At 43.9% G+C, this 13,648-nt stretch overlaps 1 protein-coding gene across 3 annotated transcripts; it reads right to left on the bottom strand.

The window, feature by feature from the left end:
• Positions 1–1,195: 1,195 nt before the first annotated feature.
• On the bottom strand, positions 1,196–11,072 carry LOC135251357 (guanine nucleotide-binding protein subunit alpha-11-like). 3 transcript variants are annotated; one of them, XM_064328716.1, is made up of 9 exons: positions 10,635–11,071; positions 10,284–10,438; positions 9,587–9,754; positions 8,096–8,280; positions 6,068–6,222; positions 4,808–4,936; positions 4,335–4,464; positions 2,468–2,621; positions 1,196–1,868 (listed from the first exon to the last, which is right to left on the bottom strand). In XM_064328716.1, exons 3-9 carry the CDS (start codon positions 9,735–9,737, stop codon positions 1,660–1,662), a joined length of 1,113 nt encoding a protein of 370 aa, XP_064184786.1. In that variant the 5' UTR covers positions 9,738–9,754; positions 10,284–10,438; positions 10,635–11,071; the 3' UTR covers positions 1,196–1,659. The 3 variants fall into 3 exon arrangements, with proteins under 3 accessions (XP_064184786.1, XP_064184787.1, XP_064184785.1); XM_064328717.1 differs by lacking the exon at positions 10,284–10,438 and having other exon boundaries at positions 10,520–11,072; XM_064328715.1 differs by lacking the exon at positions 10,635–11,071 and having other exon boundaries at positions 10,284–10,623.
• Between the last annotated feature and the right edge of the window lie 2,576 nt (positions 11,073–13,648).

The raw sequence follows: 13,648 nt of genomic DNA, 5'->3' as shown, positions 1-13,648 counted from the left end.
TTTCCGGCCGAAATTCAATGACTGATATGAGCAATGTTCCAATAAACAGATTGTGGCCGCTACTTAATTTGGTCTTACTAACATTTATAGGTAGAGGCTAAATGTCATGGAAAAATAATTGTATTTTATTTAAGTCTGGGGCGACATAGTTCAGGAGGTAAGAGCGGTTGTCTGGCAGTCGGAGGGTTCTGGTTCGATTCGATTGCAGAGGGTTGCTGGTTCTGGTTCGATCCCTGCACTGGGCGTGTCGAAGTCTCCCTGAGCAAGACGCCTAACCCCTAACTGCTCTGGTGGATGAGAGGCATCAATCGTAAAGCGCTTTGGATAAAAGCGCTATATAAATGCAGCCCATTTACCAATTACCAAGTCTGAAAATGTGCTTGGATAATCACTCGCTCACTTGTCGAGAATATGGTGAAGGATGACTCATTTGACTATATACCTTTTTTTCCACATCTTTGTAGACCAATGCCTGTGGTTTTTGCACCACTGAACTCTCAAATTTGCATTCGTCTTTTTTAATGAGGTGTGTCTGCACTGCAACCCTACTGTAGTATCCCTCTCTATGTAGTTGTCAACGGATTGTTCTTGCTGACAGTCTGATCACATCCTGCACCACTTTTGACCACATTTTCCAACCCTATTTAATGATATCTTTTCCATAGAACCTTCTTTCAAAGCCACTTAGATCTTTTTTTCTTGCCGTCTTGATCCAAAATTGACGTCAACAGGGCCTGCTCACCATTTTTATACATGCCATGGAGCATGATAGGATGTTAATTGCTTAATTGTATCGTGCAGTACACCTGTATGGAAGCATCTGCATTCGTTATGTTTCTCCATTTATTTATTCAGGTTTTTCCTTTGTCACCCATCTGTGTGTGTATATATATATATGATGCAGAAAATGACATTACCATGCCTTACCAGGCGGCACACACCATGTTAGAATTATTTATGATCATCTATGTAGTGACTGTGGAGCAGCTGCATTTCTGTCATGAAGAACCATTCATAGAAAGTGATAACCAGTATCTCAAATGCACTGTATGAACATTGGGAGGTACTGATTGGTGTGGATTGTGTAATGTATCAGGGGCTCCTCAGGTACGTATATCAAAGCAGATTAGTTCTGGAAAATTCCACTGATCTGCGTACCGCACCCTCAAATCACACACTCACACACACACAAGACTGATTGGATAGAGGACAAGGTCGTGTTTTGTTCTTCTCAGGCTAATGATATCCTGCACAGAAAATGGAGAGCCCCACCCAACAGTGACATTGTCCTCGCAGCACTCTCAGTGTCATTTACTGTACTGCGAGTTCCCAGTGGGTGAGGGTGAGGGTGGGGGTGGGGGGGCGGGGAGAAGAAAAAAAAAAGACAAAAACAAAAAAAACACTGACATTACAGTGTAACCTTTGCCCTTTGCCCTCCACACAGGGTCACGTCGCTCCCAGTCATTTAAGGTCCTGCACTCTGGGCTGCATCTCAAACGGGCTCCTCCCAAATCCAAGGAGAACGCCCGTCACTCTCGGGGGGGGGGGCGGAATGGAGGACACGAGCACCACAGTGTCCACTCGCATTAAAAACAACTCCCCCCCTAACCCCCCCACCCAGTGTTGAGCTTAGAGGTTTTGGAGGGGGGGGGGGGGCGGTCAATACAGGTTGAACTGGCTCAGGGCCTCCAGGAGGACGGTGTTCTTGACGTCGGTGAAGACCCGCTCAATGTTCTGAGTGTCGGTGGCGCAGGTGAAGTGCGAGTACACCGGCTTCTTCACGTTCTCATGGCTCACTCTGTCCTGGGCCAGCTCCAGGTACATGGCCGAAATGAAATCCATGGCATCCTCAGCGTCGCGTTTCCTTCCTGGGGGTAGGGGTGGGTGGGTTTGGTTAGACGCAGGTAATTCTCAAATAAGTGTGTGCCGTGATCAGGGATTGGAGTTTGTTCCAATTCATAAATTCAGTTGATTCAAGAAATTAACTGAAATTCAGTTCATGAACCAATCGTTTTACTGAACTGAAGAATGCTCAGCATGTTGTGTGAGGATTTTTCAGTGAATGAGTTTCACTTTATTTACTGAATTGAAATGGAATCGATTCCAACCTTCTCAAGATCTTTCAAGTACCAAAAAGTAATGATATCTGATGGGGGATGTTATAATCAGCTGTCAGTCACATGTTTTAACCAATCAAAAGGGTTTTGTTCTCCATCAATTAAAAATAATGACTGGTTCAAATCAGCAAGTCACTCACAGCTTCACCCAGTGTCCTATCACTAGGTGACATTCTCCTGACAAGACTATCTCCATTGAAGGAGGATGCATAAATTATGAGAGGTGCTAGCAGTTCTTGGCCAGGTTAGCGCCATGCATGCAGACTTGGTAAGGGCGTAATAACCATCCATGTCCTGTAGGGGGCTAGGGCAGACTTCACCTCCTGCCTGCCGTGTGCTGTGTGGCGTACCTGGGAAGCCGGGGTAGTAGGTCTTCAGGTCGGACGTCTGGATCTTGTCAGCCAGGATGTCCATCTTGTTGAGGAAGAGGATGATGGAGGAACGGACGAACCAGGGGGAGTGGACGGTGGTGTAGAACAGAGCCTTGCTCTCCTCCATGCGGTTCTTGGGGAGAACGGTAGAGAGGGGCAGATTTAGTGAGATGGGACCTGAGCAGAACAGTGTAACAGGGAGATAATCGACTTAGCAGCAGTCCCACACGGGGAAGGGGACGATGACAAGCACAGAAGTCCAATAACATAACAAAACTCAGGTTCAGATCAGAGAGGCCACTCCTCCCAATCATCCCCTTCAAGTTACACAATCATTGACAATGTGAGCATTGAAGTATCCCAGTAGGATTGTGGACTAAGTAGGTGGGGCCTTTTCCAGCACCCCTCCCACCTTATCCAAGAAGGACAAATACTCTGTGAGGTGTTCCTACAACAGGTGCATAAGTGCATACAAAATAGTCAGAGTTTTCATCTATGCCGCCAGTAGTTGCATTCAAGTGACCCTCTCATCCACTGCGGTGAACTGAGCACCCACCAGGCAAGGACTTGTGACTATCCTCCCTCCTGCCAGGCACCTCTTACCCTGGACTACTCCTGAGTAGGAGACGACTCCCTATAAAAAGAGTTTCATTCCAGAACCAACACTGTGCGTACAGGTGAGCCCAACTATATCTAGTTAGTACCTCTCAACCAGCTCCGGGTCCTTCCCCACCAGTGAGGTAACGTTCAACGTACCGAGAGTCAGTTGCCATCTCTCGGGTTTCTGTTTGGAGAGACCAATCCTCCCAGTCATCCTCTGCAAGTTTCACAGTCATTGCCAGTGTGAGCATTGAAGTCTCTCAGGTCTACTCCGCTCATACCCCTTGCCCTGACGGACATTGCACCCGACCCCAACCCTGGACTTTGCAGGTTGGTGATCCTACACAGTCCTTTCAGGCTGAGCACAGCCAAGTTAGGTGGGCCGCCCCGGCCCACCTAACTGTTCAGTCTGAACTGGGCTTTAAAGTGTCAAAGTGGTCTTTGTGTCAGTCGGCAACCGAAAGGCCGAGCAGGCTAAACCTCCTCTTAACCTCCTCTTCGTGAAGGTTGTGGTTCTATTACTGCTTCTTTTTGTATGAAGAGAAGGCAAGTACCATTCCTCTCAGACTTCTCTGTGTTCTTGAATCAGATGACCCCGGTTTCCACAGACTGCAACCTGCCTCAGTTCGGTGACCTTTTACGTTCAGAAGCTCGACAGCCTTTGCAGCACATATAGGCTCATTCATCACCCTCGCCTCGGGTGATAATTTAAGATGCAAATGACCTCATTTTTCTCCCCTGTGCATTTCAGCCACATCCATCATGGTCATTTCGCCCTGACAAGTAACTGAACAGGTGGTGCTAATGCTAATGGGCTGGCTAACATTTTTCACATGGCCACAAACATCAGCAAAAAAAAAAAAAAGAGGTTCAACATTTTGGCTTCTCGTAATATGTGTAAAGCGAGCGTCTATTTTAATTCAAAAGCAGCAGTATTAATGGGTGTATTTTTTTTATGGAAGAGCCAACATTGCAGTTCATGCAGACAGATCATGAGTGGGGCACCAGTCAAAAACTGGGGGGTTGGGGGAGAGTTCGAGAGACAGGATGGGAGAGGGGCAGAGAGGTGGAGGAAGGTTAGTGCGGTTAAATTACTCCGCTTTGGGAATGCCACCGTTGTCATGCCAACCATAACTAGGGCAAAAATTGGAGAGAATGTTTGATGCAGTCTGTACGGAGAAAGCATACAGACACAGACACAACCCCAGATATACTCAAACACACACACACACACACAGATCCTTACGTCAGTCTCCTTTTCTTCTAAGACCTGGTCATACTCGCTGAGGGAGGCCAGGAAGATGAGGGAGGTCACATTCTCAAAACAGTGGATCCACTTCCTGCGCTCTGACCTCTGACCCCCGACATCCACAATTCTGTGGCGACGAGAGAGGAGGAAGTCACATGGGTCATGGCTGGGTGTCTGCATCTAGTACATGACCTGGTCAGCTGTTTCAATTTGTTGACAACTTCCTATGTAAATATATACTTCCTGAAAGCAGTGATAATTTTAGCTTAGTGCCAACTGTTCTTACTATTAATGTTCAAACTCAGGACTGTAGCACCACCATGAGGCCATATTGGCATTGCGACTCCTCCCTAGATAGCCCCTTGGCAAAACCAACAGGGTCTGTCAGTTTCTGAAGAACTGAGTGAATTTCATTACCGTTTAAAATACAAAAAAACCAAACAAAAAAAGCACAGGAATAGCCTACTTACCTGAGCGAGATTTTCTCGACAGTGAAGGAGTAGTCAATGATGCCTGTGGTTGGAACTCGAACCCTCAGCACGTCCTGCATAGTGGGGATGTAGCCTGGGGCCGCTATGCGGTCAAGATTGTTCATGTAGCTGGGGGAAAATGAAGGGAAATTAGCTGGTTTCCAGGGTGGGTAATGATGGCAGTAATTGCATCTAATGAACCCCACATCTGTACTATGAGCATGAGTAACAAGTCAGTTGAACTGTGATACGATAATTACCATGGATCAAATAGACGGAGATAATGTTACATAACCCACCCTGAAAAAATGCCATTTATGGATATTTGTGCCCATACAATACAATGAACTTAAACTGCACTGTGATTCAATTTGCTGTGCATGTAATTTGATCCATTTCTTTCAGTGATCGTGGCTACTTTGTAAGCAACGGATTAGAAAAATCAAACGGACGAATTTAACCAAACTGGAGATTCAAGAATCCAAGTGGGAAAATGGCCCCCTCTGCTGGAAGCAAGTGGAACAGGTTGCTTGTTTATGTTCGAGACCTGGATTATTCTGCATGTTCCATTTAGAATTTAGTCCAGTATATAAACCAGGTGTGGAAAAACTGGGGTACAATGTCTAAAGATGATTATAGAGACATCATTTCTTGGTTATTTCTTAAACATACACCTTGGATTTAAAAAAAAACCCAAAAAGATGAATGACGTCGAATATTAATAACAGATCGAATTACAGGGTTGAGGTTGAATTACATTTTAATTAAGTCAATTTAGGAAATTCTAATTTGCTAATTTCCTGCATGTTCCAATCTGGGATTTTTAAATGAAACGTATTTCCTGAATTGACTGAATTGCCTCAGCTGTGCAACATTGTACTGCAATTATTAACATATGAATAACATTTTGAGATACGTTTGGAATAAATTAAAGATTTTCTGCGGCTGAATTAGAACTGGTAATTGAATGATAATGACAGCAGAATATTCCGGTCCCTGTTGATAATTCAGCGAGGTTCAAAACTACAGCCATGCTTTCTAAGTGGCAATGGCGCCCTCTGCTGACCACTATGCGTCAGCTCATAGCCAGGAAGTGTTACTGCGCCAGCGCTCGGCAGCTGCGTGGAAACATTCGAAATATCACGGAGTAGTTCTACTCATTAACCCCGCGACATAGGACAACGGGTAAGGAAAACAGGAAAAAAAAGAAAGAAAATGCACAGCAGTGGTGATAATATGCGCCTAACTGACGCGACTCACTATTCGGTGGAGTCCAGAAGCTGAAACTCTCGACGGCGGCCGTAGCAGGTCCTGATACCCGGGTCAGCCCAGAGGCGGCGGATGGCGTCGGTGTGTCGGGCTTCCAGTGTGGTGACCTGCCGCGTCTCCACGTCCTGGATCCACTGCGCGTACAGCTGTTGGGTTGGGACACGCGGTGTCTTGTCAAGGGTGCTAACAGCTTAGAACATCATTGCGCGCGGAGAACATTGGGCCTCATTCGCTGAAACGTGTACGATCATGTTTGATCGTAAACTACGTGTAAGAACGTTTCAAAGAACATTTTGGCATTCATATTTTTTTTCTTATCTGTATTTGTTTATGGCTGTTTCCTAATGCAAATAACATGAACAGGATTGCGCATAAAATTTACGAATAGCCAGCGTTCATCATCTCAGACACCTGGGATACGCACAAGAACAAAGGTTCTGCACGTGTCATGAATCTCATTGTTTTTTTTTGTTTTTTTGTAGGAACATTTTTAAGAACAAAAGTAAGAATAATTTAAGAAAAGTTTTGCGAATGAGGCCCAATGACTTTGCTCAGCTAGAGAATGGCAACACTGCTCTCAGACACAACATAAGCCCTACTTGCTGGGTGTATCGTGCACCTGGACCACACGCAATCCTTGTTCTGCAATGCAGACGGAGCATTAAGGCACACTCGCTTTCAAAAGGTATTGACGTAAACACTCACGGGCCTAATTTAAATTCACATACAGTGATTTACATAGGTTCTCAGGATATGCACTACATTTACAAAAGTATGTGGACACCCCTTCTAATTGCTGGTTTCGTCTATTTCTGTCGCACCCATTGCTAACAGGCGCATAAAATCAAGCATACAGCTGTGCAATCTCTATCTGGAGGACAAACCTGGGTTTGGGAGAATGCATAGTGCCAACTGCAGTTTGGTGGAGGAGGAATAAAGGTCTAGGGATGATTTTCATGGTTTGGGCTAGGCCCCTTAGTTCCAGTGAAGGGGAATCTTCCAACATGACAATGCCCCTGTGCGCAAAGCAAGTTCCATAAAGACATGGTTTGCTGAATTTGGTGTAGAAAAACTTGACTGGCCTGCTCAGAGCCCTGACCTCTACCCCATCAAACGCGTTTGGGACGAACTGGAATGCCGACTTCGAGCCAGGCCTTACACCCAACATCAGTGCCCAACCTCACTAATTCTCTTGTGGCTGAATGGAGGGGAATCCCCGGAGCCGTGTTTCAAAATCTACTGGAAAACCTTCCCAGAAGAGTGGAGGCTGTCACAGCAGCATATTAATGCCCATGGTTTTGGAATGAGGTGTTCAACAAATACATGCAGGTGTGATGTTCCGGTGTCCACATACTTTTGGAAATGTAGCGTATTCCATCTCTCTACAGTTAAATAAGAATTTAAACCGAAAGGCTGAGCTGATATTTGGGACCTGAGCTAATATTTCAATTTGAATTCGGTGCCTACGTCCAAGCCCGCCCAAATAGAGCTAATAAGGCTAGTGACAAACAGCCGAGGATGCAGGTGAATCCCTCCCTACCCCCCTGTAAATGACTGTAAGCTTAGGGTTGTAACTAGGCAGCTGTTTTCGTAGGTAACTTGGGTGCATTAACTGTCTTAACTACCGCTTGTATTTTTTTCCATAGACTGCGTTGTTGCCGTTCTCGTTGTGTTAGTGTTAATCAGTTTAACCTTCAGGGTCCAAGTTTAACTATGCGGTTGTTCCCTGCACTTGGACCGGTACTTCTCTCTAGGGGTTTCGTAGGATGGAGTGTAGCACAGTGGGTAAGGAACTGGGCTTGTAACCGAAAGGTCGCAGGTTCGATTCCTGGGTAAGGACACTGCCGTTGTACCCTTGAGCAAGGTACTTTACCTGCATTGCTTCAGTATATATCCAGCTGTATAAATGGATACAATGTAAAATGCTATGTAAAAAGTTGTGTAAGTCGCTCTGGATAAGAGCGTCTGCCAAATGCCTGTAATGTAATGTAATGTTTGGAGCGGTCGGCGGTACTGAACCTGGTTGTCTGGGCTGGAGTAGGGGATGCTGAGGGTGGTCATGGCGTTGGTCAGGGCCTTGGTGGCGGTGAAGATGTTCTGGAAGACCAGCTTGGCGAAGGCCCGGCGGTTCTCCTCGGAATAGCCCTCTCCGTGGATGATCCGCATCTGCTTTATGAACGTCGTCTTCCCGCTCTCCCCGGTGCCTGAGGAGGAGGAGGAGGAGGAGGGGGAGAAGGAGGAGGAGGAGAAAAAGGGGGGATGGGGGAGGTGAACGTGTGAAGGAGAACTTTACAGTAGGACTGAGGTGCTGAGGTCTTATCCGAGAAAGGGCCAGTTAGGGCACAGGCTTTCATTCTTGTCTACCACTACAATACGTCACTAAGCTAATTAAGATTTTGATTGAAGACTATCGTTTGTTGATTATTTGCAACAGGTATAATTGCGTCTGGTTCCTCCCAATTTCTGTCCCCTATTTACCCGCCTAAACACTTTTTCTTTGCCACAGTAGCCATAGATGTACTTTTATGGGGGTTTATTTTAGGAGAACAAATTGCAGAACAAAAAAAAAAACTGATTGAATTTGGCAGAATTTGGTGATTTTGAAGAGTGCTTGAGTACAGGCCAGAATGACAGAGTGATCTTGGGCATGTCTTGCTCAAGGACACTTCGACATGCCCAGGGCAGGGTTTGAACCGGCAACCCTCCGACTGCCAGACAATCGGTCTTACCTCCTGAGCTATGTCGCCCCAATGTTTTTTGAAAATCAGTGTTCTAGAACTCAGTTGCTTTCAATTACCAGTTGTGATGGTTGCATCAGAATTAGAATGTTGAGTTAAGAATATTCTGATCTCATATTTGTGGCCTTGCACCTTGAAGGGGCTTAAGTGTACGATAAGAAATATGTGAGGAACCAGTCCTGTTGCTCTTCTATTTGCTGGAAGGGCTTTGATGTTTCTACCTGTGGAATTATGATTGGGATTAGATCACAGAAAGGCTTTTTTTTGTTGCAGGATCACTGTAGTACTTAAGCTTGTGGTGCATTGTATAATGTGCATCATTTCATTTCGTGTTGACACATTCTGCCTCAAGCCTCACACTATACCAGTCAAGGGTGATTCCTTTCCTGGGGGCATGGTATGCATGCAGGTTTTGCTTTCAACTAACTACCCCTGGCTGTTTTAATTATATGTATGCTAGTTCACTCATTAATTTGTTCAAGGTTCATATATATATATATATATGTATATATATATGGACACAGGGACTCTCTTCAACTGTCATTCCTGTGTCAAAAAGTGTAGATGCAGTGTAAGGACACTTAAATGACTGGGGTGATTAAATAATGAGCAGAAATAGGTAAGAAATCCCGAAACAGCTGTGGTCCTCCTTGCCCACTCTTCATGATTAATCGGACACTATGTGGTAAGGCTGAACGTTAATATGAAGAATAATATGTAAACATATTCAAATAATTTTAAAAAAATCTACCTGTCTGTCTGTCTGACTCACCCAGGAGAAGAACTTTAACTTCCTTCCGCTCTCGTTTCTTCTGCTGCTTAAGAATTCTCTGTATCTCGCGGTCCACTTCGATGTCCTTCCTCTCCTGCTCCGTCAGACAGCACGGGCAGGTCCGTTGGCACCGCCGCCAGCAACCCCCCATTGCCGAAATTCCGGTCCCTGTCCAAGTTGCGCAAATCGAAACAATTGCGTAAAAAACAAAATTTTGGTAAAAACTACGAACTCCAGTAGGCTCCAGACTGACCAAATTATACCCGGTTTTGAACAGTATGGAACATTATAAAAAAGAAAAACATAATGTCTGCGGCAGTCTTAAACCTTCAAAGTTGAAGACAAACTTTTAAGACAAAGTTTACACGAATAAATGATTGGAGCATCTAAAAACTTGGTCCTGCCAATTGCAAGTCGGTCTCTGTCCACGGTGTAGAAACGAAAAGATCCAAGCTTGCCTCAGTGATACACACTAATTCCATCCACAAGAACAAGTAGACTGTGCACTTTATTTTTGTTTTTATTTTGTGTTGACTCATTCAAAACTATGCTCCCCTGACTGCAAACAATAGTTGCCTAAACAGATTAAATGTAAAACAAAGATAAAAACGGTTCCATTTAGGCTATTCTGGCAACAACATACATTCTAATCATTAGCCAGCCGACACACCCGTATGAATTACAAGATTCAACATACTTTTAAAGTGAAAGGGTGTCCATTCTTCCGCACATAATGCCTCCACCGATCTTCAGCTGAAGTTTATTAATAAACTAAGCGAAGCAACTTTTCCCTCTTTCCAGATTTTTTTTTCCTGAAGATTGGCCGCCGACACCAAATGCGACTAAAAACACCTGTTGTGGACACAGAAACGCATACCACGCAAACACCAAGTTGGGCGTGAGCGGAAAAGACGTTTTTTTTTTCAGTTCTACCTGTAAAGGAATGCGCATGGGGTGAAAGCTTGGAGCTGCGAATCCACTCCGGATAAAGGCTCGCCCCGTCGTCCGTTCCAAAAAGAAAGACTTTGTCGATCTTTGAAACACTTACCCTTTTTGAGCCAACTAGAGTCGGGAAGCGTTGTGCAATAAAACTGCGTAAGACTTAAGCATTTGCGGACCCAGATGTGGACATAAAGAAGCGAAAGAGAAGTAACTGCCGATAATTTGATATGACGAATTCCAGCTCAGAATTTGCCTGTGACGACCGCAGCAAAAAAAAAAAAAAAGCAACTGAAAAATAATTCGAAATTGTCCTGATTTTAGTTACTTAAATGTTGGCATGATGTCGTGATACAGGTACGAAACACAATCGTGTATGACGATAATGGTTTACAATTAATGTGTTATGAAGCGTCATACAGCAGTGCCCTATAGGTTAGTAGCCTAGTGATTCCCCTGGTGTTAACTAGGCAAACTGGAAGGTGAAATATTTTCAAACATATTTTCAAACACCCCCTTTTTGGGCAACAGGTAAAGCCGGTTGGGTGACACAACAGGTGACAGTAGATACCGAGAGAGCAAGAGAGGGAGGGAAGGAGGCGGCGAGGCGGGGCAAAATTGAGCTGAAACGCACCTCCCCCGTTGTGGGTCACTGGGAGGTGGTAATACCCGACAAAGCAAATCCGATCACTGCAGGTGTAAGGACAGTGAAGCAAAACGTTTTAGTTGTTCCGGGACAACAAGGAAATCACCGCCGGGATCTTTGGAGGGAAGGGGGAAAATTCGCTCATAAGCAGACATTAAAACGCACATATGTCAAATATTTCAAATGCGCTTGGCGCCTGGAGTTAGCTCAGCACGAAGAAGAAAACGAAACGATCACACACTGCAGTCATGCCGTTATTATTATTTTTTAATTATGATTTTGAATGTTGTCTTGGCTGTGCCTGGGTCAGCTGTGATTTGGAGCCCCCCAAGGCCGTCGAATACTTGTTTACCAGAGATAGAGAGAGAAGGAGAGAGATAGAATGTAACTATTTTCTTTAGCACCGCACATGTCAGGTCAATCCACATGCGTGGTTGTTTTGTTTTATTTTTTTAGGATTGGTCTCCCCCTGGCGGTAGATTCTATTTCTCAGACGCAGATATGTAATTACACGATGTGTCCACTGTGTGCCACTGTTGTTCTTCATTTGTCTTTCCCAGGGGACCACGGATATCTGTGTGACGCGTATGAACTCCTAAATTATTTTGGACAGTACTTTTGAGCTCAAAATTAAACCAATTTCTTAAAACTAATGTAATTTATTGTTCAGAGTGTCTAGTAATAATGACAATGTACAACGGTGCAAAATGTGAGTCTTTGTCAGCGTAGTGAACAGACCCCTGCTGTGCCCGTTTTACTGTCAGTGTAGTTGCTTGAAACGAAGCGTTGCCTGTCATACCAGGTTCCAGTAGGCTACCAGTCTAGACTAAAAAAAAGAAGTTCCAATTTTCATCCGTCCGCAAAACTTCACCTGCATGCTTTCTTTCAAAAAAAAAAAAAAAATTTTTGGACGGTGCTTTTAAGCTCAAATTTTAAACCAATTTCTTAAAAGCAATGTCGTTTATTGTTCAGAATGTCTAGTAATAATGACAATGTACAATGGTGCAAAATGTGAGTGGTGAAATGGGTTACACACACAGGATACAGTGTTGACGAGTCTCCCCGAACCACCTCACGTTCCCCTTGGATACAAAACGATCAAAGCAAAACACCAATTAATCAAATAGACACAATCATGGCTAAACGGTATAGATCAGTGATCCTGCTTGCACTACCTCTGTGAGCACATCGCACCGGGTTAACCTTTGGTTGGGTGCTGAGCCATATTTTGGGGTCTGTTTGAATGGGAACTTTCACAGTTCACAAATATATATGATGAATGTTTTTCTTCTTGCTCATAAACCTACTTCTGGTAATGAATATTGAAGTCGGCTTTTGTTGTGCTTATGAGCAACAGCGGACAAATTACAAATAGGTTTTGTATATGTTGGGGTCATCAGCATTTAATGACTACCCTCATTGGAAGTTAGTGGTACAAATCAAAGGAAAGGGATCAAAGAATATCTGAGCGATCTGGAATATGTTGGTCAAATACCCAAACTGGGTCGGTATAATGCATAACAGATACCTTACAGCTGTTTGGCGTAAAACCCATCTAACCACATAACGACCAATTACTTAAAGTCACCATAAAATTAAAAAGTATACCTATATATGGGTTCAACATATGTGACATGAATCATGAGGACAGTTAAGATGTTCAATCTTTGAAGCACAATTGTGTGTGTGTTTTGTTTTTGTCATAAACATTACCGTAATTTGAACATGAAAAGGAGATGACATCGCTATTACCAAGATCTTTTCATTGGTCACATTAACACTCGTGTTTAGTTTATATTACGTTCACGCAGCTTAGCCATCAGAACACAACACATTATAATCTTTAACTTATGTTACAGTACTTGTTTTTCGTGTAGCCAACCAAAACGTTACTAGGTTGTGCTTGTACACAATATGTTACATATACGGACTGAATTAAATGTAGCATACCATGAGTATTATGTAGTTACTTCCCACACTCGCACATATGAACACAATTTCGTCCATTGGCTGAGCACATTATCTAGTTCCTCATCACATTTGGCACGGAAACGGGCTTGTTTGGATAATAGCCCAGACGTGTTTTATTGTACACCATAAAGATGGTGTGATAACCAGTCACTCGACAGAAATAATGACAAAATGCCACTTAGAGACGTCCTATTCCTTGAACGAGGTCGATTTTTCACTAGCGTATCTCCATTTTGTATTGCCATTGCCGGTTACGAGAAAAACATTTCAATGCTGGTGTTAGGTGCAGCGTTGGCTGAATATATCCACATTCTGACATGAAAATAAGATTTTCAATACTGTTCGATTACATCTGATGACTGTCAACAAAGCGAGGTAGCTAGATTAATGGGATTTACTCTGACGTTAAATTTCGCTCGCTAAGGTACACAATCAGTGAACCAGATAACTTGAGTAAGGTAAGCAACGAATAAAATGAATACTAGCATACACATTGAAGATGTCAT

This window comes from Anguilla rostrata, chromosome 3 (assembly GCF_018555375.3).
Source record: "Anguilla rostrata isolate EN2019 chromosome 3, ASM1855537v3, whole genome shotgun sequence".
Taxonomy (NCBI): Eukaryota; Metazoa; Chordata; class Actinopteri; order Anguilliformes; family Anguillidae; genus Anguilla; species Anguilla rostrata.
The sequence above is the reverse complement of the archived record's forward strand: the minus strand, read 5'-3'. Positions and strand labels throughout refer to the sequence as shown.

Bases quoted from the DNA above. Each gene is read 5' to 3' on its own strand.
- LOC135251357 (XM_064328717.1), bottom strand. From the start codon at position 9,737: ATGGGGGGTTGCTGGCGGCGGTGCCAACGGACCTGCCCGTGCTGTCTG. The intron at 8,281-9,586 runs GTGAGTCAGACA...CCTCCTCCTCAG, and splicing joins AGTTAAAGTTCTTCTCCTGG to GCACCGGGGAGAGCGGGAAG. The intron at 4,465-4,807 runs GTAAGTAGGCTA...TCGTCGCCACAG, and splicing joins GTCGAGAAAATCTCGCTCAG to AATTGTGGATGTCGGGGGTC.